Below are 19,164 nucleotides of genomic sequence, written 5' to 3'. Positions count from 1 at the left end.
AGGCGTGCTAGTATTCAGATCACACGGTGAGATGTCTTTGACGGTGTAATTCCACTGATGATGAAATAGCAGCAGCGAGAGGGATAAAATGCGTGAGAGATGTACTCCCTTGCTTTGAAGTGAGCATTGACAATAATAATGTAAGGCCACCATCTCTGATGTAGAGCATGCTCTCTTACAGTGCATGCCCATCCTAATAACAGCAAGATAAAAAGGCGTCCACCTCTCGCTAATTGTTTAAAAGCCCGTCCTAGTTCAAAAAAAAAAAAAAATCTTTATGAGAGCAGAAACAAAAGAGAGCGGCGATAATGAAAAAAGCACTCGTTTGTCACGAGGAGGATCAGATGGCTCTCTTTGAATTCCTCATTAATTAAAAGAGGCAGATGAAGTTTAATGTCACCCAGGGGACGGGGATTAGAGCGGCTCCGGGCCATGATGACTCCAGCACAGTGACCTCAGCAGGACAGAGAGGCTGCTGGAGACCAAACAGCCTCTGCAGAGTAACAACAGCTTTGCTGTTTAGAGATGCATCTGTGAGTGGTGGTATCTTGGTAAACTCAGGACTGTTGGAACAGATGAGGAGTAGACTAGGACATCTTCTAATAACTCCCCCAAAAATACAATAAGGGCTTCTTTTCATTTTTATAATTGTCGAATGTAGGAGTATGATATGGAGAATTTACTAGGATAGAATTGCCACCACATTACTGTCCGGTTTGATTAAATCTGGAGGACTAATGCAATTCCATCCATCCATAAATAAATAAAACACTTTTCAAACTGTCCATTAATATGCATATCTACAACTGCTTTTTAAAACATAGTTAGATGTAAAAAACAATAAATTGGAGAATTAAATGCAAATTATTAAAATAAATAACAGCATTTTGAAACATTTTAATTATATATTTTAGGACAGTATTGTGTACTTACAGTATTTCCTGTTGCATGCACCCACTATTTACATTTACATTTAATCATTTAGCAGACGCTTTTATCCAAAGCGATTTACAAATGAGAAAAATAGAAGCAATCAGACCAACAAGAGAACAACAGTATACAAGTGCCATGACAAGTCTCAGTTAGCCAAGCACGGAACCCATAGCCAGGGTTTTTTTTTTTTTTTTTTTTTTTTTTTCAAGAATAGGATAGACAAGAAAAGAAAAGGTAAGATAAGTGCTAGTATTAGTTGGTTGAGTGCTGGCGAAAAAGATGTGTCTTATAGATGTTGGGAGATTGAGTCAATTGAGATTGGGAGGACATTCCACCAGCTCGGCACAGTCCAGGAAAAGGTCCGTGAGAGTGATTTTGAACCTCTTTGGGATGGCACCACAAGGCATCATTCACTGGCAGAGTGCAAGCTTGTGGAGGGCACATTAGTTTGAACTAGTGAGTTTAGGTATATTGGTGCCATGCCAGAGGTCGTCCTGTAGGCAAGCATCAGTACCTTGAATTTGATGCGAGCTGCTACTGGTAGCCAGTGTAAACTGATGAGGAGAGGAGTAACATGAGTTTTTTTTTTTTTTTTTTTTTGCTCATTGAAGACAACCCTCGCTGCTGCATTCTGCGGCATTCAGCTTGTTCTGCAAGGAAGGATCTAATCTTCCTGTTGTTGTATAAGGCAAATCTGCAGGACCAGGTCGTTGTAGCAATATTGTCTGTGAAGCATCACAACTCTTCGATCACAACTTCTGGCTTTGCTGGAAGGAGTTATGGTTGATGAACCCAGCTATGAAGTGGTCAAGGCTGCAAATATCATTATAACAGCAAAACAAAACGAAAAAATCTGTGATAGCATTTAGAAGAGAGAAGGATGTCAAATTTGCCATCACTCTCTGAGCCGTTCTATTAGAAACACCTGTGCAGCAGTGCTAACTTTTTTTTTTTAGTTAATTTAAATTAATTTTGCATAACACACACACATACAAAAGTATAGTATAGCATAAAGTATAAAACACTTCTTATCAGCTGTTTGACTATCATTCTGATGGCACCCATTCACTGCAGAGGATCCACTGGCCAAATGATGTAATGCTAAATTTATCCAAATCTGCCTAGAAGAAGAATCAAACTTTCCTACATTTGGGACGAATTCAAGGTTTTTTTTTTTTTTTTTTTTGAGCTATTCCTTTAAGGCATTCCTAAAACATACTGGTACTAAATGTTTTAACTTAATTTCATGTTTTAACTTCTCATTTTTTCTAAGTTAGCATGGAAAATCATGCATAAAATTGCCTTCTAAAGTGAAATACAAATTAGACCACAGAGTTATCATTCAAACAGAGAATAGACAGAGAGAGAGAAAAAAAAGAAAAATTACATACTTTCACACTAAATTAAGACAAAGCTAAATGTGCCATTTGTTATAATGGGCTTACTGTGTGTGACAATTGCTGTACATTAATTTAAAGTTGTTTATTTAAAAGTTGTTACGTTGGGTCATATTTTAGATGTTAATAAATTAGAACAAAAACTGCTCATATAAAATAATTATTCATTTTAGAATAAAAGAAAATATATATATATAATTACTCATATCACCTTGCTGATCGTAAGAGTACCTGTAAAACATATATCGTATTCTTCATTTGTGAATTTACTGGGTCAGTGTGTTTATGATTACACATGTACAATTTGAAACATTAAGTGAAATTAAACACAATTGATCGATTAACTGAAAATGAATGAATAAATAAATAAGATCAATACATTGAATACAAGTTGCCTTAATATTTAAATCCTAAAGCAAAATCTACACAACCGTGCAATAGTTTCATGATAACTGTTCTTTTTTAGAAGAGGAAAATATAAGCCGGCATAATTGCCAAAGACAGGATGTCTTCCTCCAGTCTGTAAACGTGGGATTGTTCCTCAGCTTTATGACTGATCTAGGCTGAAATTGGAGTTCTGTTCCTCCTGTTTTTACATTGTAAGTGGGAGGGAGAGAAGGCAGAGCATTTTCGATGAGAGAGCTCATGCACACAGCCTGATGTGGAGCAGCCAAGTGCGATGAACTTTAGACAGGCCTGACGCAAGCCTGCATCACTAAATATACACAGGAGTACCACTCCCACAGGAGTCTATTACACACACACACACACATAGAGCTCTTTTCTACTCAAGGAGTCACTCCAATAAACTACTGAATAGAAGCATTTTGTCAAGCATGCAGTGCTATAAAACCTGGCTTTATGGGAAACGGTTTTTAACTTCTGGTATTGCTGTAGTTTATAATGTACTAAAACACTGCTGCTTATCAAATGAGAACAGATAACAGAAAAAAAAGAGCTGCAGTGAAAATTCTGTCACCATCTATTTATTCTCATGTCGTTCAAAACCAACATGATTTTCTACAGTGGAGCACAAATATTTATGTTTATTATAATGATCATGCAACTAGCTCCTGCTCAGGACCAGCTGAAGACCAGCACATAACCAGTTCGTGGCCAGCTAAGGACCAACTTAAACCAGCTCAAACCAGCAGCCATGCTTCGAAACATAGCTATCCAGCATATGCTGGATTTTTCAAAAGGGTAGTCATCAGGTGCCATGTTCAATACAGCAGCATCTAAGAGATCTCTAATCAGTTAAACAAACAGAAAAATATTCAATATTGATTATTCAGTTATCATTTGCTGACCATCATATTTCACCAAACCTGTATGCCTGTCTTTGTTTCAGACTAGATCATCAATTTGAATGAAGTTGAATTAGTCAGAAAACCAGATTAGTCTGATTCATGAATGACTCATTCAGACAAGTTTTATGAAATGAAACTGATTCACTGGAAGGTCTGAGTCAAAAGAACACTTCTACTTCACCAAAAATGCATCAAAATAGGCAGGGCAGAAGATTTTCAGGAATATAGGACTTCAGGAATTTCAGACTGTTGTATGATGTCAGAAGACTTGAAATATTACATGTGAGTGTTTTTCAGACACTTTCATTATATGGAGATGCGTGACCAGAAAAGTCTTTAAAAAATCCAGAAAAGGACAGTTGTAAATGTAAAAAAAAAAAAAAAAACATTAGGGCAAGTAGGATGAAATCATTATTTATTTATTTATTTATTTATTTATTTATTTATTTATTTGTCATTAACTGTTCCTGCAATGTGTAATGTGACCTTGTCAATGAGAAAAATAGACAAATAAGAGAAAAATTTAAAGCACACGATGTGGTGGCTTCCAAAAGTTGGGCATATGGACACATTTTTTACAGCCACTCCTGCAGAACACTCTCATTGATATTGTTTTTGATAGGCAGGCCACGGCGCCATGAATATAAATAATGAGAATTGTTGGTTTACGCTACTCAGTCTCGGTCAGTCTGCACGTGTGTGTGTGTGTGTGTGTGTGTGCGTGCACCGAGGTGAGGCAGAGGCAGGTGTTATTAGTAATGGATGGGTGGAGGACGGGGAGAGAGAGAGACTGTGAGAGCGTGTCCAGACTTTCCTCAGGCTCTCCACAGGACTCTATTAATCGCATCCAGACTCAAAAATTAATATTTGCTCTCTTTTTATGCAAAAAAGGTTATTAAATAAACCTGCTGTAGCATGTGCGCGTGTTTGTGCTTGAACAGCTGCACAACCATTAGAGGTCTGACCATATGTACTTAGGGCTGTGTTCTGGTGTGTGGTTGGAGGACGGTGTGTCTGTTTTTCAAGCATCTGGCTCCTCTGTCATGCCTAAAGCAACATACCCGTCTGTGCTTTGATCATGGAGAAAAAAAATAAGACAAAATAAAAGTTGCTAAAATAACACGATTATGAAGATTAAATTTCATGACTTCATTTTCTATATAAACTTAATTTCATTTTAACATTATTATTAATCTCCTTCTTTTTTTTTCTCAATATGTGATATTGGCATGCTCTTTCATGAAATTCAATTTGACAATGTACCAGCCAGAACTTTCCACCGTGTATTTATTAACAGTAATACCCAGGGATTTTAGTCAGGGTTCTGTTTGTTATTGCTGTGTTTCTGCTGGATTTGCTCCAGAGCTCCGATATCTGATACTTCTTGAACCGTCAGTCTGAGCCCTTGAGAATGATTTATAGTATAACAGACTTGTTTAGCTAAACTAACTTTACTCTTTCTTTCACTCTCACTCACACATCCAGTTCAAATTCACTCGGTCCCTTACTGTTGTCCTCTTGTTTCTCATAGGCACTGCTTTAATGAAGAAACAGACCTACTAACAATCTCACAGAAGGGACCCTCCAGAACAAGTATGGGGTCACCATGGAAACCACTTCTCCTGCTGTCAGTTATCAGCGGCCTAGCAGGTATGAGAGCGGCTGTGTGATTATATCAAGATAAGAAACTGCCTTTCCTGAAAACATCCCCCTCCTGTCTGCATCTCTCTCTCTCTTTCTCTGAGCAACATTGACAAAGGGCTGCCGTGAAACACTTTCCAATATTTTTTTTTTTGTTATTCAGGGCTTGTTAGTGCTCCACTGCCCTCGCATTCACATTATCTGCAGCTCTCATAACGCTGTTGAGGTATTGTCTTGAACTGTTAGCATGGTAATGGCTTGGTTAAGTAAACATCAGATAGCGTAATTGACATCTAAAATGTAGTCTTGAATGTGTAATGTTGTATATCTTTAGCGGATAGAGGAGCCCTGGGTGTACAATTATCGAACAGATGTTTGCACCGTACCAAGCTTCTGCAAACAAGCCTGGTCGAGAGATGAAAAATTCCTATTAGCATGCTCATGTTTCACATGCCGCCTTTTGAAGGACCACTTTGTAGAGATGGCTTCTGTTCTGAAAAACACGGATAAAAGGAAATTCTGAAGAGCAGAAAGTAGAATAATAACATAAAACTGTGTGGCTACCCAAGCAATACTGTTATGTTTAATTAGATTTGCCTACTGTTATTGACTTACATATTGCTTAACAAATGTATGCTTGTTAAACAGATTGTTCTCCTAATCTGATTGGTCGAGCAGCAGTTTAGTAGTGCTGATATTTCATACAACTGAACTGGAGCATTTCAGTTCAGTGTACTGTTGGAGGAACTGGAGCACTGAATGATGTGTCAAAAACTGGCGTTATATACATTGGTATATTGGCTCATTTCAAGTCTGTCGGGCATGTCCCAAAGTGAGTTTTGACTGAGTAACTTGCAGACCCGTGCTGCTTGAACTGTGAACTGTTTCAGTCGGTTAAATTTGATTTGGTTTCATCAAGCTCGCTAAAATGAACTGGTTCAAAGGAATGATTCGTTCATGACCCAGGCATCACTCTGGACTGTTTGCCTGAGGCTATGGATTACAGGTAATAATGTTGTAAATAATGTTGAGTTACGTGCACAGACTGATCATTTAGCATGGTAAGACCTCAGTATTTTCTCTTGCCTGTTAATGCTTTTTTGACTTAAAGTGACGGTAGCCATTGACTTTTTTTGCCATTTATAAATCACCAAGGACTTAAAATCAACTAAAAGTCCTTTTTTTCTGTTCTACTACTAAAAAAAAACACCTACAAGTTGGCTGGCCCAAAGGTGAGTGAAGGAACAGCAAATTTTAATTTCTAAGAGAACAGTCCTTTCAAACAATTCTTAAAACAGCCTAGTTAATTAGAACTTTTGCGTCCAGTGCTTTATGAATATATGAAAGGCTTGACCTCAGTTCAGTTTTATTTTATTTTATTTATTTTATTTTTTTTTCAGTGCTGCTAAACATCTGAGATAATCATCACTATTATGTAATAATGCAGTGTTTGTGGAGTCTGGTCACACAGTTTATATCACTCAAACCCACACAGCATCTGAGCAAAGATTGGACACTCACAGTGTTGTACATATATACAAAAAATAAATAAATAAAAAGTAGTCTAAAAAAACAGCAACATTTTAGTAATAAATATTAATACTACATGACATTTTTTATTCTGCTCAAGCAAAAATGATACTGCCCAGAGGTAACTGTCTACTAATGGGTCTTTTCCATTGCACGGTACGGCACTGTACGGTTCGGTACAGTTCACTTTTGTGGGGTTTGCCACTGGGTACAGTGCCTGGTACCTGGTACTTTTTTTATTAGCACCTTGGTTGAGGTTCCAAGTGAACCATACCATTACCAAAATGTGAGGTGTAAACTCTGCTGATCATGGATTGGCAGGAGATAATTGTCAATGAACTTGTAAAACAAACACAACAGAACCGCTAGATTTAAATCAGCATAGCCTGTGAAGAAGCAAACTCAACTGTTTTGAATGAGCACACCTTTTTTATCAACCAAAAATGTATGTTTCCTAGACTCTTGAAGAAGTACAGATGTTCCTCTTGTTGATAGCAGAGGTGTGGATCCAGTGAGATATTGATGGGGCGATGCGGAAAAAGTTTTTTAGGAGTTGTGGCAGTAGATGTAGCACAACAATAACAACATGTGAATAATCCTGCCCACTCTTTAACGGGACTGAACTGCAGGGGAAACGCAAACCAAACCGATCCAAGACGATTTGTGCCGAGCCGAGTCGTACCACGCAGTGGAAAAGCCCCATATGGCAGCATCCTAACTGAAAAGTAACCTTATAATTGACCGGTTTGGAACACTCTGCATAGTCAGCAGCTGTCACCTGGAGTCACTCATGTGGTTCCATTATAGTTAGGATGCTACTGTCAGTCATTTCACATATGCCTTTCACATACAGCCCACATACATTGTGTTCCTCTTGTAAAGCACATTGGAGTATTGACTGACAGTTGATTTTGACAGAGTGTAATGTTAACATGTTGCTATGAAAATTACTTAATACCAGAGATGTTTTTATTGTGAGGAGATACCAATCTCTGCAGCTCTTCAACTGGAGAAAACTTAACGGTCAACTTAAACCACTTAAACAGCCTTAGTAACCATTTGCAAGATAGCCTTGAAGTCACTTGATTGCTAAGTTGTATGACAGTCGATAAGTGTTTGTGGATACATTAGCATATTAGCATGTGTAAACTGAATCCTACCTGTTGCAAAATGATCTATTATGTATGATAATTCAATATAAAATTGAATGAACATATCACTCACAGATGTTAAGTAAAAGTTATGTGTGTAATGTAAAGAACATTACATTTACATAATTAATAATAGTAATAATTATTATTATTATTGTCTATATATTTATACCAACATGGTCATTGAAAATGTTTCTACCTACATTTAAAAAAATAATAATAATAATTAAAAAAGGACAAAAATTAAAATAAAAAAAATGTGCCCATTCATATAATTCATCAGTAAGACACCAACAAATGTCATTCCATTTTGGAAAGCAGTGTTTCCCATGCCATACTGCAAACTAATACATTTTGACAGTTGTGTCACATATGTGTAGCTTTTCTGACATAGTAAACTTGCTCAGTAGCTCACCTGGTACACCATAATCTCATATAAGCAGGCTAAAATGGCTAAAATGGCATGCTCCTTTCAGCAAATGTGTTTTTATGTCACATGTACTTTTGTTAATGCTATCAGTTTGGACTAGGGTACCTTTTAGCACACTAACTTGACATTTCATGCCATAATACATAAAATAAGCAATGTAATTAATCATTGCCGGAATCATATTCATCTGTTTTCCAATAGAGCTCAATGTACTTTTAGCACCAGTCAGGCTACATTTTGCAGTAATTTCACCAGATAATTTTTTTGTTAGTTTTTTTTGTAACAATTGCATTCTGGGATTTCTGTCTTTGCAAATATGGATAAGCCCCCGTGTCAGGACAATGCCTACATTCTGTATAACAGAGCTTATGACACATGCAACAATACTTTGTTATCATTAATTCTTCTGCTTTATTTGTTTAATTTGCAAGCGGGAACTTACATTGAATTCTGTGTTGTGTGCAGTTCGTATTAGTCTGGTTCGTCAGATCTTTATAGCCCCAGTATCAAACACCCTTTAGCGCTTAATCTCAGTCAAAGGTTCAGCAGGTGACCGTCTTCCCCCGGGCCATGTCTGTCTCTGAATACAAACTCTAGTGCTGGTGGGAACAGAGCGAGCAGGGCACAGGAACACTCTCTACGAAGTGGTACCATCTGAGACTCCTAGTGTGCTTCAAAATGAAAATGTCGATTGGGTTTTGGAAAGAGACAGAGATGGGGTGAGCGTTGAATGAGGGAAAGAGAAAAAGCTTTGCTATGAGAGATGGCAACCTGTGAATATTGGTGTTAGAGGTGTCTGTCAAATGTGTGACCCACATGATGACATTACCGAGGTCCTTATATTACAAATGACTACACATAGCCTGAGGTGAAATGTCCCTCCATTTTCACTTTTATTTAGTTTTACTAAACTAGCACTATTTTGAGTTATCTCAGGGTGATTCTATGTTTGGGGTGTGATTCCCAAAGGCAAGATTCTTGCTGTGAGATATTTAAGACATGACAGATTTTCCCCCGCCAGGAAATCAAGCAAGCTGACCCTCTCTGCCCATCTGGGCCATTTAAAATGGCATTTTGGTCACCCCACAGGTAATTCCAGAATCAACACGTGACCTGCAAATGTAGCTGCTATTTTCTAAGGGGTAAACATATGAATTGAGCCTGGCTGTGAAGAAAAATTGGACTGATAATCTTTCGCCAGCCATATATATATATATATTTTTTTTTTTTCTTCTCCACTCTGCCTCTAGAAATCTGAGGTATGCGCAGAAAGCATGACAATGCTTCACAATCTGTTTACTGCAAGGCAAATAATTTGTTCTTCAGGTCTGTCAATGACTTGAATTGTTGCCAGGAAGTCTTTGTGGCTATCCTACTTTCTAACAGGTTTTGCGAAACTGTTCACACAATAGTGTCAGGAAGTAACTAGCTAAAGGTAGCAATGTAACAAGCTTAACTACATAGTACATAGTGCCACAGTGGCTCAGCTTGTCAAAATAGTGTAGCTTTTCTGGTAACAAGGTTTTTTTTTTTTTTTTTTTTTTCAACAGGCAGTGTTAGTGTTAGGTTTCTTTGAGATTGTAGCTTGTCAAGTTAGAAGCTACTCAAAATGTACAGTAGTTCAACTGGAGTGCAGCTCCTAGAAACATCAACAAAAACGCAAACGCAATCAGATAGAGATTTCCGATTAAAATATTTTAATTTAAAAAGTTTTATTAAATGGTAAATAAAATTAAAGTTTATTCAGTAGGGCACTGGTGTTTTGCCAAATTGCAATTTTGCCCAAACTAATTTTTGAACGCCATTAAAATAAAATAAAAATAATAAAATAAAATTGTTTGTGGTACCTATGTACTGTACAACATACATAAAATAACCTATAATCCCTCATTATTCATAAATTCTCTACCTATTCTCTGCCTATTCATATTCTCTGGTTGCCAACTTCAATAAAACTTGACACACTTGTCGTTGCAAATTAGAACCTGTAGCTATTTTAACACACTGCACTTATTTTCATTCAAGAGCATTTGCGCTTATTCTCTTTGCATACTTAATATTGTATTGTGACTGATTATCCAGTAAGAATAAGGAGTAACTATCTATTATTCGTTTGAATACGTTATTCATTGTGAAGTCATTATCAGTGCATTTACAATTAAGGTATTCAGCTTCAGGGAACATTCCTAATTAATATATAGCTAATCTGACAGATTAGTTTATTAATGCAGTTCACATGGTTATACAGCTGAGTGTGCAATACAATAGGATAACAATTGTGGTTTAGCATTTTGTCACGCTACACTGCTAATCGTTAAAAATGTTTTACCCCTTTACTGGAAAAACTAGACCATTATTAAAAAGAGCTTAGCTTCTGTCACACTTCTGTCACGTTTCTGAATAATGTAATAAAATTAGCAGCATTGCTAACTGTACTCTCCAACGCTGCAACTGGGCAAATTTACATATGCACTTAACCATCTAGCAGACGATTCTATTCAAAGTGACTTACAAATGAAAAAAATAATAATATATGGTTGTGGATTCATTTTCATTTGCTTATGGAAGAACAGCGAGAAAGCTTGAGGTAGTGTTTGAAAGGAAAATCAGACCCATCTGATGAAAATCAGACCCATCCTGCTTCAATATACCGTGCAGCTCCTGGTCCGGCAGTAGCCATCCAGCTAACATGATTAACCTTCTGCAGAAGATCCAGAATGAGATGGGATGTCTGATCTTCAATCAGCTGAAAAGAGGCCCGCATCACCCCTGATGGTCTCTTCAGGGCTTTGAAGTTGACCTTTAGGACTGCCACTGAATCGCTTGCCAGAGGCTTCACTTTTTCTGTTGCTCTGAGTTGGAACATCTGAAGACACACCTCTTCCACAAGCACTTTTTTTAAGACTAGCTGTGTTTTCATTATAGATTTGCACAAAACCATTGCTGTATTTTATAAATTTCAATAAAAATCTATTGCATATTGACGGTGTTTCCATTAAGGCAACTCTAGTCAATGATTGTTTATACTAACCATGCCGTGGCACATTTCAGACGTGTCCCAGAAGCGGCTCACATATAGATCTATGTCTACTTCAATTAAAAATAATGACTAGTTTGGTGGTTGCAATATATGCACAACCCTACCAACACTGTCGCAATGACTTATTGTGAGAGGGAAAAAAAATGCTTTAGTCGCATAACATTGGTTAACCCTCTGGAGTCTAAGGGTATTTTTGGTGCCTGGAGAAGTTTTGCTCAAAAGGCTGTGTCGGAGCCATAATGTGCCGTAGACTCGTGCAGCATGAAAGCACCTTTAACTAGAGAGCTGCCAAGAATGAATTGTTTATTGGGGGTTATACAGTAGCATATTAAAGAATGGTCATGCAATTTTATTTAGATTTTTTTTTTTACTCAAGCCTGTTTACCTGTAAATAGGAAAAACTTTCTCTTGCATTCTTTTTTTTATATATATATATATATTACTTTTTCAAATTGCCTGAAAAACCACTTAATGTGAGCGTGAAAACTACTGTCATTAGCATACTATAAATTAAGCATGTTTAGTTCTTACATTAAGCTTCTGTACTGCTCTTAAAGAAAGAGATGTGGGATGTAAGTTATTTTTAGCTGGTCGAAGGCCAGATGGGCTTCCATGTTCGGGCTTGTTTGCAGGTTGATAAGTTGCACTGTAGAATGAAAAAAAAAAATGCTACATTACACTGTTTGGTCACAATTGAAACTTTACAACCAAGGGAGCATATCATGCACACCAAGCACACCATATCAAGCATTTCCTCTGTCATATATGGCGATCATTCTTTGTAACTGAATTGGTTTGTTTGGTCTCAAAACACTGGATTCATCATTTCACACAGTTGCCAGACATAGCGCAATAAGGGCCAGATTTACTAATAGCAAACACTCTTTGTGTTAAAAACTACTGTCTGGATTTATTAAAGATGTGCAGTGAAACATTAGCAATGAAAAGGCATGGTCATGACCATATTGCACACATTAGTAGTTTCCCTTTCAGATTCAAAATGTATGGGTGTGGGAGGAGAGGATTTAAATGAATCACACAACATGATTGACCAAGCTTACTGGTATTAGCACCATTATTTACCACCCCCAAAAAACGTCTTAAACAAGACACTGATTTGCCCTGCTCTTTGTCATCGTGGAAATAAAATGTTAGGCCTGTGTATACTTAAATTTTAATTGTCAGTAGATCATCTCCGGAAATTTCCACTCCCACTGGAATATTTATGCGATTGTGCTCCCATGCTAATTTGCCCTGTTTAGTAAATCTGGCTTTTTGGTTTGGTTGATGAACCCGTGAACATTTCTGAAATTAATTAACTTTGCAACATAGACACTGAATCAACATTAAACTTATTTGAGCAGAATAATGAAACTTGCCTTCTGTAGAGCTGCTTTATAGCTGAATTGAATTTGTTTCATAACTGATGAACTTTGCAACATTGAGACTGTTATTGAATTGAATAAACCTTGAACTAATTGAGCTGAACTGACACTATTCTCTAAAGAGCTGCATTACAGTTGGAAATGAAGTAACTTCATAATTGATAAGATTTAATGCTGTCATGTTCCTTTTGATTACTGTGAAGCTGCTTTGAAACAAATAGTGTGTATTAAGTGTATAACTGATGATTATCTGCATATTTAATCATTCTCATGCTGCAAAAGAGAATGATGGGAAATTTAGTTTTGCTGTGCAATCACTTTACCTCATTACTCTGCTAAATTAGTAGTTCCTCTTTGGGAACTCGAGCTGCGTCGAACGCTTTTGGGGAACGCCTTTGGCAAGAACAACTCTGAATATCGTGTGCAATCAGTCTAATGGAAGAGCGTGGCGTCACGGGCGGGGTGACGCAGCGACCAGGAAGCTATAAAGGCACCTGCCACACAGCTGACTTCAGCTTCACATCTTTCAGCAAGCGCTCTGTGTGTCCATGTCTAAGTCTGTCTTGTGAGTCTTATTTATTGTTGTCTGTCCCAATAAACAACATAATGTCTAAGAGCAAAGCAAAGACACGACATTTGAAGGGCAATTCCAGATCGCGCTCTGGATTGTTTGTTCCTCCCTGCCCACGTACATCACGGGTGGGGATACAAACAGTCTATGCGTGGTTTGCCTGGGATCGAAGCACGCTGAGTCGGCTCTCGAGGGCTGCCCGGCCGTTGTGTACGCTTCGATCCCGGAGGGCTCTCTTCGAGGAGGGAGCCTTCGCCAGCGTTCCTCGCGATACCGGTCCCGTTTTCGCCGAGGCGGAATGGCGCCGGCATTCGTTGGGTTCGCAGATCGATCTGTTGGAGGGAATGGAGACGGGCACGTCCTTATCTCCTACCTTACCCATCAGATCTGCCCGGTTCCGGGGTTCGGAAGCCCGAGCTTCGGTTCTTCCCCCCCGAGCATCGGGCTTTAGTTGCACAAACATAAAGTTGCATAAGCATATACAATAAACAGTGTTATTCCTAACATTATACAAGCAGCTATTTTAGTCTCCGAGGGGATTAATATTGTTTGTGTGACTAATTATTCGCGCGCTGTCGAGGCAACGCGTGTATTACATCATTTTCAGTTTTGATGTGAATATTCCATACCCGACCGCTTGTCTGGTTGTTTAAACTCCATTTAAAAAGATGGAGTTAGTTCTATCACTTCAATGTGTACTTTGTCACAATCTAGACCGTGTTTACTTGTCTGATTGTTTGATTGTTTAAAAATTCTAAGAAATTTAATAACTGAGAAGTCATCACTTCAATGTGTACTTTATCTCAATCTAGACCGTGTTTACTTGTCTGATTGCTGAATTTCATTCGATTCTGAGGAATCTAATGACTGTTATCTAACTTCAAGAAGTTCAATATATCACTTCAATGTGAATTGTATCACAATCCAGACCGTGTTTACTTGTCTGAATTTTTGATTGCATTAAATTCTGAGGAATATAATGACAGTTATTGAACATGTGAAGTTAGATGTACTGGAGGGACTGCTGGGAGGCTGGGAGGTCCACGGCCAAGAAGTCATGACGCATTTCAGTCATGACTACAGAGGGTGGCCCCTACTGGGGTAGAGCGGTGTCCACCTCATTATACGGTGCCCGTCTCACCTCAGTGCCCTCGGGAGGTGGGTCTGCCAACCCTGCCAGAGTTTCAGGGTGCAGCCGCTTCCAGCGAGCACTGCTCTCAGTTATTTCCGCCCGTGAGCGTAGTGGAGCTGAGACGCTCGCCGCCCCTTCAGGGGCCTCTTACACCAGAGGTCAGTCTCGAGGGACTGATTCCCTTAGTACATCAGTTAGCAGCGTGAAAACTACTGCCAAATGTATCTCAATGGGTCCTGCACACGGTAGAAAGAGGCTATCGCATTCAGTTCAGCCATCCACCGCTGACATTCAATGGGGTTACACCGACAGTAGTTGGCCCCCAGCAGGCTCTGGTGATGGAACAAGAAGTGAATACCCTATTAAGGAAGGCGGCCATCGAGGTGGTCCCTCCTCTAGACAGGGAATCTGGGTTTTACAGCTGGTATTTCATAGTTCCAAAGAAGGATGGGGGGGTTGCGTCCAATCTTAGACTGACATCATCTAAACCTCTCAGTTATGTCACTGAAGTTCAAAATGCTCACTGTCATACAGGATGTAGCTCAAATCAGATCCGAGGACTGGTTTGTCGCAATAGATCTCAAAGATGCATACTTCCAAATATCCATCCTTCCACAATACAGAAAGTCTCTGAGGTTCGCTTTCGGGGGCAAAGCCTACCAATATCGAGTACTTCCCTTCGGCCTTGCACTCTCACCCCGCACGTTCACGAAATGTGTAGATGCGGCTCTGGTATCCCTCCGTATGCAGGGCATCCGCATTCTAAATTATATCGACGATTGGTTGATTCTAGCTCAATCAGAGCAGATGGCGGTTCGACATCGAGGTGTCGTTCTCGCCCATATGGGGGAGCTGGGTTTGAGGCTGAATGCCAAGAAGAGTGTACTTTTCTCCAGTTCAGAGAACCACCTATCTAGGTGTATTTTGGGATTCGACCACGATGCAGGCACATATGTCTCCTGCTTGGATCGAGTCGATCCTCACATCAGTCAAGAGAGTCAAAGAAGGCCAGTCACTCACTGTCAAGCAGTTTCAGAGACTGTTAGGGCTCATGGCAGCTGCGTCCAAAGTGATACCTTTTGGCCTCCTGCACATGAGGCCCCTACAGTGGTGGCTCAAGACCAAGGGGTTTGCCCCGAGGGGAAATCTTTTCCGAACTATTCAGGTCACGCGGCGATGCCTTCGTGCCTTAGACATATGGAAGAAACCTTGGTTCTTGAATCAGGGCCCGGTGTTGGGAGCTCTTGGTCGCCGTGTAACGCTAGCGGCAGATGCGTCCCTCACCGGTTGGGGTGCGGTCATGAGTGGCCCCCCTGCCCGCGGTCTGTGGAGCGGTAGCCATCTGACATGGCATACCAGTTGTCTAAAGATGCTAGCTGTGCATCGAGCATTGAAATATTTCCTCCCAGACCTGAGAGGTCACCATGTGTTGGTGCGCACCGACAACACATTGGCGATCTCTTATATCAGTCACCAGAGAGATCGGCATTCGTGCCCCTTGTACTAGCTGGCACACCAGATCCTTCTGTGGTCCCAGGACAAACTCCTCTCGTTCGGAGCAGTGTATATTCCTGGGAGATTGACTGTGAGAGCAGACATACTGTCGAGACAGGGGCCGAGACCCGGGGGCTTCACCCCAAGGTGGTGAAGTAGATATGGAGAGTTTTTTGGACCTCTTTGCGACTCAAGAGATATCGCAATGTCCCCTCTGTTTCTCTCCTCTGGGACTGGACGCTATGGTACAGACCTGGCCGAGGCTTCGTCTGTATGCTTTTCCCCCTATCGCTCTGCTCCCGGGAGTTCTGGCGAGAGTACGCCGGGACGGGGTCCCTCTTCTATTAGTAGCCCCGTTCTGGCCTGGCCCAGTATGGCTCGCAGATCTGATCTCTCTCCTAGACGGCTCTCCATGGGTGATTCCGATCATGACAGATCTGCTCTCTCAGGCGTAGGGCAAAATATTCACCCTCGCCCGGAGTTGTGGAAGTTGTCTGTGTAGCCCCTGAGGGGGCACAGCTCATAGCTTCCAGTCTCCCAACCGAGGTTGTTGAGACCCCCACACTCCAATCCAGAGCTCCCTCTACGAGGAAACTGTATGCCCTGAGGTTGAAACCCTTCTCCTCATGGTGCAGAGACCGCCAGCTTGACCCTGTTAACTGCCCAGTTGGTACAGTTCTGGAGTTTCTCCAAGCTAGGCTCTCTGCGGGGTTAACTCACTCCACCTTAAAGGTGTACGTGGCGGCCATAGCTGCTTACCACGTCCCTTTCAACGGTCAGTCAGTGGGTAGACACCCCCTAGTTACACGTTTCCTCCACGGTGCGCTGAGGCTGAGACCTCCAGTACGGTCCTGTGTTCCCCCCTGGGACTTGGTTGTGGTGTTAGAGGCTCTTTGTAAAGCTCCATTTGAGCCGATTCATGAATATTACTGGCAGGCCCCCTCAGTGGCCCCTACCTACTTAGACTTTGCCCCTGGTATGGCCAAAGCATTTTTATACCCTCGAGCGGGTTACATTCCTAAAGTTCCCTCTGTTACGCCACAACCCATAGTACTGCAGGCCTTCTGTCCTCCTCCCTTTCGGGAGCCAGACCAGGTGAAGCTAAATTGTATGTGTCCAGTTCGAGGACTGGACGCATACGCCCACAGAGCTGCTGTGGAGAAAACCTGACCAATTGCTTGTTTGCTACGGTCCTCCTAAAAAGGGTTTCCCTGCCTCTAAGCAGAACCTTAGTCGTTGGATAATCGAGGCTTTCAATGTGTCCTATGAGTCCTCTGGTCTTCCCCTTTCTTTGGGAGCCAAGGCTCACTCTAAACGGAGTATGGCTGCCTCTAAGGCCTTTCTAGCAGGTGTGTCCCTCTTGGACATCTGCAACGCTGCGGGGTGGTCCACGCCCTCTACATTCGCAAGATTTTACAATCTTGATATGCAAGCCGCTCCTGGCTCTTCTGTCCTCTCGCCTTAGCTGTGCTCTTCGGATACACACTAGGCAGGGGTTTGGTAGTCTGGCAGCGTTGGCACATCGTTCCCCAAAAGCGCTCGACGCAGCTCGAGTTCCCGAAGAGGAACGTCCCTAGGTTACGTATGTAACCCTAGTTCCTCGAGGGAACGAGATGCTGCGTCGCAGAGCCATACTCCCGGCACCCCTGCCTGCGCTTGCTTCCCTACTCGAAGCTGAAGTCAGCTGTGTGGCAGGTGCCTTTATAGCTTCCTGGTCGCTGCGTCACCCCGCCCGTAACGCCACGCTCTTCCATTGGACTGATTGCACACGATATTCAGAGTTGTTCTTGCCAAAGGCGTTCCCCAAAAGCGCTCGACGCAGCGTCTCGTTCCCTCGAGGAACTAGGGTTACATACTTAACCTAGGGACATTTTTTCTGTCAAGCTTCATCATTATTTTCCATCAGCAGTAAATAAAACAGGTACAATGTCATTCCACAGTCAACATACACAAGACTTCATTATGACCAGTTTGTTTCTGCCATGATCCGTTAATCGACACGCCCTCGACTTGAAAGTTCTGAAAGAAAATCCACAATGTCTCATTGGTAATTACATTGTGGTGGCATACATGCATGCTCATCTCTTAGATACGGCCATTGTGACATGACATGAAGACAGCATGTTTTAGTAGTTTGTTGCTACAGAAAAGTTTCACAGTAGATTCAAGAACTCTAGATGATATGACCCTGGTGAAATCCTGAACTTGGACTTCTACCCGATTGACAAATGCCGACATCTGTCTCAGATGTTTTCTAAAGTTCTGTTTGTGATTCCAACCCTGTTTTCACTCTTCCTGCCCACTATTACTTGCAGACATGTACAGTTCATCAGCATAATATTGTTTCCAATTACAGCACAAGTTTAACGCAAGCCCTTCATGATCTGGACGAAATATATTTCTTATGAAAGAATTCTAAGGATGTTATGATATGAAACTTGCAACAAGCACCACACACAGCATATTTACATTTACACATTTTGTTAATGTAATGTGATTCTGCTTCCTTTTTCGAATACAGTTTGTGTGGGAGCAAAGGCTATGCTCGATAATTGAACTGTAGAACAAGCATGTTCACATCCATTCTTGGATAAGTCACACAAGTTGACGTAGATGTGATATTTTAATATTACAGTGCATTAAGATGCACTGATTCCCAGTGATATGGATGTTGAAACGTCCTTTGAAACAGGTCTGTGAACTGCTGTATATCTGTGAATGTGTGATACTGACAGGCTGCTCACTGAGGAAACTTTCAATCACTTTTACCGTCCTAAATAATATGCACAATAGGAAAGAGTATATCCCAAATAATTAAGCTTTTTTTTTTTTTTTTTTTTAAGAATTAGTTAGCTTAATAATAATATAAATAATAATATTGTACTTATTGACTTATTTAATCTATCTAATCTCAGAAATATAGATATGTGGGATTATCTTTTTATGTAATGCTTTCAGCGCTGTTCAGCACTAGCCGAAATACAGCACTGAATATTTAAATTGATGGTATTGCATTGCCATAGGCATAATGGGCAATGGCTATGAATGTTCTTTTACAAAATGTTCACCACTTTTGTATGCATAGAAAATGATCCTTTTATATAACTCTGAGTTTAAACTTTCCAGTGATGTTGTGCTGGAGTGTCTCAG

General features: G+C 40.5%; 1 protein-coding gene across 1 annotated transcript in view; it reads left to right on the top strand.

The window, feature by feature from the left end:
* Positions 1-19,164, top strand: part of LOC113118617 (contactin-5) — a 284,385-nt gene that overhangs the window by 87,033 nt on the left and 178,188 nt on the right. Inside the window, exon 2 of the mRNA XM_026287922.1 lies at positions 5,172-5,290. Coding sequence (XP_026143707.1) covers positions 5,236-5,290 — 55 coding nt within the window. The 5' untranslated portion in view covers positions 5,172-5,235. The remainder of the gene's footprint in view (positions 1-5,171; positions 5,291-19,164) is intronic.

The sequence above is a fragment of the Carassius auratus genome, chromosome 18 (assembly GCF_003368295.1).
Source record: "Carassius auratus strain Wakin chromosome 18, ASM336829v1, whole genome shotgun sequence".
NCBI classification, from domain to species: domain Eukaryota; kingdom Metazoa; phylum Chordata; class Actinopteri; order Cypriniformes; family Cyprinidae; genus Carassius; species Carassius auratus.
Note: the sequence above shows the minus strand (reverse complement) of the source record. Positions and strands in the feature narration are given on the sequence as shown.